Consider the following 10,065-nt stretch of genomic DNA (forward strand, 5'->3'; position numbering starts at 1 on the left):
TGGGGGGTGAATTTTTTTTTTTTTTTTTTTTTTTTTTTACACCTATGCATTCACTCTCCACACCCCATTAGCTTATTCCTTAAAAGGGATGCAAGTCTTTTCCTCTAATAACTCATTAAGTGCGTACTACAGAAATACTTTAACACATGGGAAATGAAATTATATTTATGGCAACCTAGGTTCTACGTACTCTCCCTAAATACCCCCTGCAGTGACAAACACTGCAAAACCAGTCGTCTTTTCATTTGGCTAAGAGCAGATGCACAGGCAGCAAACAGAAATTCTCATTTTGATTTACCCAGCAGTAATTTATTTCGCAAAACCAGGATCTTTGTCGCTAGTGTACTGTTGAGTCTGCTGTGCTTAAACTAAGCTAGCGTAAACAAAGCTTTATCTTCCAGGAAGTATTAAACTCAGTATACTTTTCCTATGTATCTGACATGAGAAGTTATCTAAAGCTTAATCATTAAGTGTAGTATCGTGAAAAACTGCTTTCCCACTGAGTACTACAGACTACTTACCGCCTTCCGTGTCACCCAGTCATCATGCTTACATGAAGATTTGCCATTTTTACTGGCTGTAATTATTCTTCATGAACTACAAGTAAATCAAACTACCGGCATGTTTTTCTGCATTGGTGTGATCACAAGCTACTGAAGAGAGTTTCATTTATGCTTATCATAATCCTTTGAAAACATCACTATAACTGCCAGTCAGATTTTAAATAAGACACTGGTGACTTCTGAGGTTGATGACAGGGAAGGAGATTGTAGGTTCTTGGATATTGTTTTATTGCTATGAAGACCATTTAAACTCTAAGAAAAGTCTCTTAATATTTTGTTTCACACAAATAACTTCGTACACAGACCAAAGTGACCCAACTTTTATTTCCTCTCCCATTAAGAAAAACTATGCATTACCAAGGATTTTCTTAGGACACACATTCTTTAAACAGTCTTGATGCACGTGGAAACAATATAAAGCTGAAAAGTTGTAACTTACTTCAGTCTGACTTGTAGATTATTTGCAAGCTCCTGTTTGGCAGTGGTACATTTTTGTTTAATATCTAACAGTTTTCTGTGATTAGTTAACATAATCATCAGCTGATTTGCATGACTCAAACACAAATCAGGCAGCACAGAAGGATCTTTCAAGTTCTCAGCTCTCTTCTGATTAGCCAAAAATCCCTAGAGGAAAAGAGACACGTTTGTTACACAAACTTTGGGACAATCAAAACACACAGAAGTGATCCATCTTCTCTGGGAGAACGTAAGCGTTTTGATCAACTCACTGAGCAGAAGAACAGCACATCACAGAGAAGGCGAGCAACCAAGTTGCTTGTTTTATCTGTTGCGGATAGCAAAAAGCAGCCCCTAAAAGGGTGGGGACGAAACAAAGAAGATGCACTGCCTTACATAAACATGGAGGTAACATACGTACACATACAACACAGACACAGGGAAGATGGTGCTACTGGTGTAAAAACTACTGTGCCAGGACACAGTTGTAGTCTTCACATTTCAACAGGCGAGATAAAGTACTGCTGGAAACAGTGTGGTACTTCAGGCAAGAAAATAACACCCAAACCCACCCATTTTAGCTTTGATTTTGCCCACATTCATATCATGTCTGACACGTCACTTGAACATCACAGTGGCCACTATGCTTGTAGTGCTGCAAACTTGCCTGTTAAGCCTTTGTTTTCTTAAAAAAGAATTCAAAACCCAGACAATAGTTCTGTTTCTTTCTGAAGCTGATGAGAACAGCAAATCTCAGAGACATATAAAACTGCTGAAAATTGAAACCACTGTCATTACTGATTTGATACTGAGTGTAAAGCAATCTTGCCACAAGATCCTACAAAACACATTTGCAAAGCCTGCACTACCCATTTGTATTCTAGAACAGCACGGAAATCAAAGTAAGTATCAGACAAGTATATTAAATGTAATAAAAAGGAAGTAGATGCACACTGAAGATGGAAGAGAATACTGTAGAGTCAACCACTGACTGAACTCTGAGCAACTCCCGCCCCAAATGAGCGAGGACCCTCTGGGAAACAACAGTAGGCTGCAAACATTTTAATGGTGTCTATTATTCGAGACAAGGGAATGGAAACCAGAGAAAGGTGGGAAGAACTGGTATCAAGATGTGGCCCATCGTAAGAACTTGGGCTCTTTAGTCAAGAAAGACAAAGACAGTGAAGAAACACACTGTGACAATTTTTAGGCAACTGCCAAGCACCAGAGTGAAAGGCAGTCTAGGCACAAGAGCGTATTGACTTGAACCAGCCAAGAGTGCTTTCGGATCTCAGATTAATGGATGTTTATAAACATTAGGACAATCACATTCTACACAACTTCGCAAGAGGAATAGAGAAGTCAAGAAAATAATTGCTTTTAAATAGCAGCTCAGTAAGCTTTTCAAATGAACCACATGGCTCGAAGCCTGAAGTTACACAAAACTGGATGCACTGAGCTAGAAAATCCCTTCCAGCATTACTCTCAGTTCCAAAAGACTGTTCACAAATTTGAGTATCTTTCAGCATTTCTGTATCTGTGGACCCATTTTCAAATAAAATTTAAACTATAATTACCCTAGTATGCAAAGCAGAAAGAAAAAAATCTCAGCCTACTAGAAAAGGGCCAGTTAAGAAAAACTGCAGTAAGCCAAGGAAAAGAAAAGGGTGGGGCTGGGATGATGCCTCCAATACATTGTGGAGAAATCCAAATCATCTAAATAACATTCTCACAAGTTCTTGCCTTTCTAGCCCTGACCAGCTGACAGGATTCACGACATGAGCATCATGGTCTAACTAAGGAGTCCTAAAAAACCAGGTGTGATAATGCCTTTATGGATTTTCCCAAATCAAAGAAGCAACAATAAATAAATATTTAAAAACATTTTAGACTGAATTTCAAGCAATCAACAGGGAAGGCAGTCAGTGACGCAACAAGCAGCTGAGAAGACCCTGGATCACTATTAATCTACCAATCTAAGGTTTTCTTTGATTTAACAAGAAACAGGAGGAAAACAAAAGTGCAGAATGAGAGTGACAAAGTCCCTTCCCCAACAACTTCAAGTGAAAGAACAAGCCCAGAATCAGGACAGTCATCTGCAACCAGTTTTCTTGACTAGGCTTAACAGAACTAACAGAAGAGTGTCGCTTCTGTGAACCTCCATTGATGGAAATGCATTTGGACAGAACAAAATGCTCTGAAAAGCTAAACTACTAATAGGGAAATGAAAAAAATAAAGTCACAAGGAAATGGTGGAAAGGAAAAGCTACTGGGCAGAATCACACTGGAAGGTTAGAGAGACTCCCAGTTTTCTAGAGGCATACTCTTGTTACATAATGCCACCTACTGACCGCAAGTCTGTGTGCTCATGCTCCCAGCTTCCACACTGAATGTTCGGGGCTGGAGATTAACTATTCAACTACGTAACTCAGGATGTAATTCTTCATATAAAAGGTGGTATAACGGTCAGTCAATTGAAAAGGGTCACTGGAAGCAGAAGAGCTCTTAAGGCAGGTCCTGGAAACAGCAGTGAGGTTCTCCAGCAGCAGGTGACTTTGTTCCATGGGGTAAGTTTGGTTTGAATTTTAATAATGAAACTGAGGTCGGAGTAGAAAGTCAGCTCAAGTTCTGGATAAAACAGCAACGTTTTCTGGCCCAGGGAAAAAACGCTAGAGCACCCAAACGACTGCTAAAACTGGTATGAAAACACTTGCGAAGGCTCAACTATAAAAATCAAGGAGAGAAAAACAACAGTGAGGCAGCTCACCAACCGATCTGCTTGTATTTGACTCTGGATTTAGTCAAAGGTCAGAAGATGACAACATATTAAGAACAAAGCAAGGACTTGGTTGGTGTGACAGAGTGTTCTGGACATGCCACCTTGACAGGATGCCTATTTCATGCTCCATTTTCCCTTTCCATTATTAAGGTTTTTTCCATTTCTGTCTTCAATTTAGTAAGAGACTGGATGAAGTAGCAAAGAAGAATCAATTCACATCATCCTGGGCTCCAGCACACGAGCAAACTACAGGCTGTCTTTGATGATCTACCATTGGCAAAATGCTGTCTGCTCTTAAGCATAGCTGTAAACCAGGCGGAACACAGACAGATGTGACAGAGACACGTACAAGCAGATACTAAGATAATATTTAAGCCAGATCCCTTAAGCTAAGAATACTCATTAAAAACATCCATTTTCAAATAATCTTTAAAATAAACATTGTAGATGTTTATAGCTGTTATACTTCTTCATCAGACCCTATTTTACTGCACATTAATGTAGAAATCTGCTAAATTATTACACTAATATAGCATGACCTGTTTGTAAATCATTCACCATCCACTAGATTTAACAAGACACACCTTAAACACAAGGAACACCTTAAAAGGCATTTTCAAAGCTTTTAAATTTTACCGTATTCAAAGTGATTCTCACTCATCCAGAAGAAACATGATTTCTGAAAATAAACTAGATGTACTCTATCCCAGAAACAATACCACATACTGATCAATCTCAGAAGCCAGCAGTTTACTCTGGTGCTTTTATGAGAATGTTCATTGGCTGAATTGGAATTAAACATATTTTCCCAAATTACAACCAAGAGAATGTTGACAGAAATAATTTTGCTATAAAAATACACAGCTTAATGTGCAATTGACAAAGTTGCAGTGAACTACAGCTCTGCATGTTACAAGTACTTAAAATATCCTAGACTTAATGCAAGACATTTTTATTTTGTAGAGTGACATTTTCTCCAATACAGATGAAGTGACATAAATGCAAGCCTTATATTTGACTTCCAGTGCTGTCCACCACCCACTGTTCAACTAGTCTGATGTTTTAAAAGATGTATTTCAACTAACGTGGTAAAGTTATGAGCTGAAAACATGACCACAAGATCTAAAAACTACCACTATTTAAATACCAAATTATGAATAGAGCGACTTTTTGAGCATCTCCAGTGCAATATGTTGAAAACTACCTTGCATTAAGACATGCAGTGTTTCATCGTAGTCTTTACCAGCTTACATATACCAAAACCCTACCATCTTCCAGTGTCGCCCACAGAAGCATGGATTACCTGAGCAAGTTCTTTTTGTTCGTTCACCAGTCTGCTGCAGCTTGCGATCATCTGGTCCAATGCGTAGAGCCTATCCTCGAGGCCTTTAATAGCCTTCATGTTCTGATTATCTAGTTTGGCGATAGTTTGGCGACATTCTGCCAGAAAGGGTTGGATGATCCTTGGATCAAGCTAAAAAAAGTGGGAAATAGAAGTTTATTAACGGTTTACACACAGAGGTGATGGAGTGAGCTAAATGAGGTTTTATAACCTTCATTTTTATTTAAGTCTAATATGTGCCTACACCTGTCATCTATTTCAGCAAACTGAGCTATAGTCCGTGGATTCCAACCAGACCATTTTAGAAATCAGGATCCTTCCAAGGGCAAGGGACACGAGTTGAGGGGATGAGGTGGGATGCAGGGGGAAGAGGTAGGTTGAAGTCAGTGGAGACAGTTTTCCCTGGAACAGAGTCCATACAGCTACAGTCTAAACAAGCAATGAACAGGGCTCAGTGGCACGTGCAGCAGGGAGGGTAATGCGAAAGAGCCGCAAGACCCTCTAGCCCTTTCCCACTAGAAAAAAAGTTTTAACTGATTCTTTAGACAAGCAGATCAGTAAGTAACTGGAAAACAACTTATGGAAAAAACACATTTGTAATACTTTTCTGCTGGTGTTTTTCCTAATAAAACCATATTTAAAAATATTATTTCATTATCCCCAAAAAAGTGTGTGAAACATTGCAGCTACCAATGTCCACAGATATTAAGGGCGGCTCTTCAAGTTTTGCTGTAGGAGCAGTGAAATAAGCTAGAATCTTTATTTCCTTAGTTCTAAATAAAGAAAAATAGGTAAGTGCAACGGCTTATGTAGGACAGAGTTTAGTCTAGACTTGAAATACATTAGGAACACAGTAACAGTCATGAGGTGTTAGCAGAATATGAACAAGTTTGCCCAGATTTATCCAATTTGGTTATGCTATCCCATCTATTACATAAGAATGTAGTGAAAAGGACACGATCCTGTGAAGTCATACCAGCTGTCACTGGCTTTTGTCCACATGCTGCATTTATTACACTTACAGAGCACACAAATGTGTGCTCATTATTAACGTAAATAAAAGTACTATTTCTCCCGCAATCTATTATTTAACTGCATAGAAGCTTGCACACACAGCATGTTTTCATTATGGAAACACTCCTCCAGGGTACAGAGAGGAAAAGCATTACAAATTAAGGGGCAACTTCGAAAAATAGGTCTTTCACTCTCTTCAAATGAAGAAAAAAACCCCAAAACTAACAAAAAAGAGAAACCCCGACACAAGTACCACCCGAACCTGGTAATTAGCCCAGGACTTTTCAGCATAAATAATTCTATTATTAATGTGACAAAATACTGACAAAGTTCTCTGAAAACTGCAAAGGTTTGGTTTTAGTATGTTCTGAATGATCTTATGAACCTTGGTCTCTCTCAAGCAACTCGTCCATCTTCAAGAACTGGTTACAAAAATAGTCCCTGCAATGAAACCAGACTGTGTTTATAGGATCATTTTCACTGCCACCCTCTTCAGAATTACTCCCCTGTGGCATCTTGAGTTACCCCACTGCAGCATCCAGAACAGTTTAACAGTTAAAATACAAAAAACCAATATGGTGGTTTTTACTTCCTTTTTGCATTCATAAGCTAACTGTATTTTATCTCTTTTTTTGAAGAATGCCTCTTGCTCTCATTCCACCCTGTAATTTACTTCCTCCACCCATTCTTTTTAACCCATCTTTGACCTAACTGCATCTGTAGCACTCAGCTCTGTTTTCAGGCAGATAACACTGCTCTCCTCATCTTTAAAAGTCTCTTTCTTCTCTACCCTCTAGTGGCTATGACAGCTCTTAAGAGAAACATCTGGGTAGCTCCTACCCACTGCTTTTACTGCAGCCTGGGTTTCTGCAATTAGAAGCAACACACCACTTCCGCCAAGACTACCAGTATCAAAGCCATAAGGCGCATACTCTGATGCTTTACACTCTCATGAAAATCATACCTGAATTCAGAGTTTCACATATGAATTGCAATCACAAACCATTTGTATAGTTCCAAGAAGGAAAGCGCAGGGGGAGAATGCAGAAAAAACAAAAAAATTAGTGCTAATTTATTCTAGCTTGCTATGTTGAAGAGTCACCAACACTAAAAGAACAATTGTGTTGCAAGGTATTTATTTAGTATTTTCTTTTTTCAGCTTCAGGCCAGTTCTGTTTTCAAACTAATTCTAAATCAATGGCAGGCAAAGATTCAAGCCTTTGTCTGCTACTGAAACAGAGTGAACTAATGTTTTGCTAAAGAAAAATAGAAACTGTCACGTTACTTCAAAGTTTTGGTTTTTTTGTGAACCAAAACAGATCAAGATTGATCTGTCACAGTGCTCTGGTGGTGGACAGAATAGCCTGACTGAAGAGTTCTCCCTACCTGCCGATTCTGCTTATGCCAAGAAAACAAAAAGAAACTTCATTTTCACAGAAACAATCACAAAAATCAGCTTATGTTACAAAACTACAGTAGCTGAAAAACAATTTGACTGCTCCTAGGTAAGGCAAGAACAGAAAAGCACCCAGTTACAAGACAGGCTCTCTAAAGCAGGAGATGTCAGGTAAGACTACAAACTGCTCAAAAAAGGTACAGTAAGTATTTAACTGAAGGGTTTTTTTTTTATTTTTGTATCTTTAAAGTCACTATAACTTATATGGAAGCAATCGTTCAATGCCTGTCTCTTAAAACACTGATTTTAAGAAACATTACATTGTGCCCTGTTAATATTATGTAGAAAGTGAATTTATACTCTCCCAGCCAAACCACTGGGGTTTGTTTCTCTTGTTTCGAACTAGTAGAAGGCACCTTGTGGCATTACTGAATGCACAAAAGATTGTCTCAGACTTCAGCAATAAGGAAGCCTTTCACATCCAATCGAATATTGGTTTTGCTAAAGAAGAAAACAACTCTGTAAAGTCAAAACAGCTCAAAACCTTAAGCAACCCTTAATATTAAGCCAAATTCTCTTAATTACTTTTAAGACAAATTGAAAACTCGACGTGGAGAACTGACTGCATCATACTGTACACTACCTCAGATGGCATTTAGATATAACTGAGATGGTTTTCCAGTCCTATCTTACAGAGGAAATAAAACAAAGACAACAGAAATTGTTTCCTTTGTTCAAGTTATATTGAGTATAAAACGACACATACACAAACAAGGCTAGAAAATTAAGAAGTGTTACAGTGAAAGCACAGAAAGAAGGAAGTCTCTAGGCAAAAGGATTTTAAAAGGTTTTAATGCTCACTGGCTACAGCAATAATTTGGAAAGTAAAGACAGTGAGCAATGTTTTATCATTCCAGCAGGAGAAAAAACAAACTGAAGTGCTGAGCTCTTCTGAGCACATCTGTACCAGCCAATAAAGAATGCATATATAGGATGTAAATTTATTCACAATTAACCACATGAATTTGTCCTGTATTTTAATAAAGGCTATTTTTAAACACAACTTCAGTATAGGAAAAAACTTTACTTTCATTATAAATGTAATTTCTATAAAAAAGGCAAAGAAACAGAAGTCAAGACACTTTGCTTCTATGCTACCCTGGTTTTCCAACAGGAATGGCTATTTGAGAAACAAGTAGGATAACAAACATTCACTGTGAAATTACACATTGTCCTAAAGGCCAAATTCTTAACACTCAAGAACTGCCCACACCCCCTCGCCCCTGGTCTCTGCTTTTGGCTCCATTCAAAACGTTATATGAGAAACAAGTTTCAAACACTTCAGTTACTTCAAAAGCATCATCATCTGGAGAATTCACAGCAACACTGAATGCAATATAATTTGATTTTTAAAAAATTGTTGACTTACCCTGCTCATAGAATCAAAACATTTTCTGACCAGTGATTCAACATCATTAGGTCTATCTTGAACATTTATCCAATCTAACAAAGACACGTTGAAGGAAGGCTGATCATCGTCTTTCAATTCTACTGATGTTTCATTGTCCTGGACAGTAGCATTTTGATCACATTCCTTAACTTCTACATTTTCAGGATCTGCGCCTTCCAAAGCTGAATGTTCAACTGACTTGCAAAACGAGGCTAACATTGATTTACTGTTCACTTTAGCGCTATCAGAATAAAGCACCAATTCAGCAGATTTCCCATCCTCAGTTTCTTCACTTTCTGCCCCTCCGTGCTCAGCTGAGGAATCCAGTCTTCCTAAACACTCTCTGTAGCTATGTCTCGTTAGGCACTCTAGCAGTGGTATCTTGGCCATGATAGAAACAGCAGAGCCCAAGCTTTTAGAAAAGGATGAAAAGAAAAAACTATCAGTGTCTAGAAGTCAACATGACATAAAAACTTACATACAAACCACCCACAGCTAGCAAAGATTGAGTGTCTTCTAGCCAACTACTTTTGCAGAATTAGGATAGTTTCTAAATACATGGTAAGAGCTATGAAGTTCAATTTTCGTTCTTTTTAAAACACATTCTTGCTCTAAGTATTCAAAACCTACTTACATTCTATTAGGCAAAGCACTCAAATACCATATACGCATATACTATAATGTCCAGATTTTCAAACATCAAGATTTTCCCAAACTTCAAGATTTTCCTTGAAGTTTGCAGGGTACAAGTATACACACACAGATACATACACCCACGTACCCCCTCAAAGGTAATACAGATACACCCAAAGTTTGTGTTACAGCCTCGCACTGATAATTCTTAGTACCTGCTCACAGATCGTTGTTCTTACTATCTGTTCACGTGTATTAAAAAGCAATTAATTCAAAAGTGCAAATATGTATTTAAAAACGTTGATTAATGTCTACATTTATTATCTAGCTGCTTCTAGTGCACATTTGGAAGGACTCCAGCTCTTAAACAGCCATTCATTAACAAGCATATCTTTCACAATTCAATACAGGTTTCTGTGTGCTGATTAATAC

At 38.1% G+C, this 10,065-nt stretch overlaps 1 protein-coding gene across 1 annotated transcript in view; it reads right to left on the bottom strand.

The window, feature by feature from the left end:
* Window positions 1-9,412, bottom strand: part of RB1CC1 (RB1-inducible coiled-coil 1) — a gene marked incomplete at its 5' end in the record, with an annotated part of 34,173 nt that extends 24,761 nt beyond the window's left edge. The window contains 3 exons of the mRNA XM_010142427.1: window positions 1,003-1,187; window positions 5,102-5,272; window positions 8,980-9,412. Of these exons, the coding sequence (XP_010140729.1) occupies window positions 1,003-1,187; window positions 5,102-5,272; window positions 8,980-9,412 (789 nt within the window). The remainder of the gene's footprint in view (window positions 1-1,002; window positions 1,188-5,101; window positions 5,273-8,979) is intronic.
* Between the last annotated feature and the right edge of the window lie 653 nt (window positions 9,413-10,065).

Source organism: Buceros rhinoceros, unplaced genomic scaffold (assembly GCF_000710305.1).
Source record: "Buceros rhinoceros silvestris isolate BGI_N320 unplaced genomic scaffold, ASM71030v1 scaffold16918, whole genome shotgun sequence".
Taxonomy (NCBI): Eukaryota; Metazoa; Chordata; class Aves; order Bucerotiformes; family Bucerotidae; genus Buceros; species Buceros rhinoceros.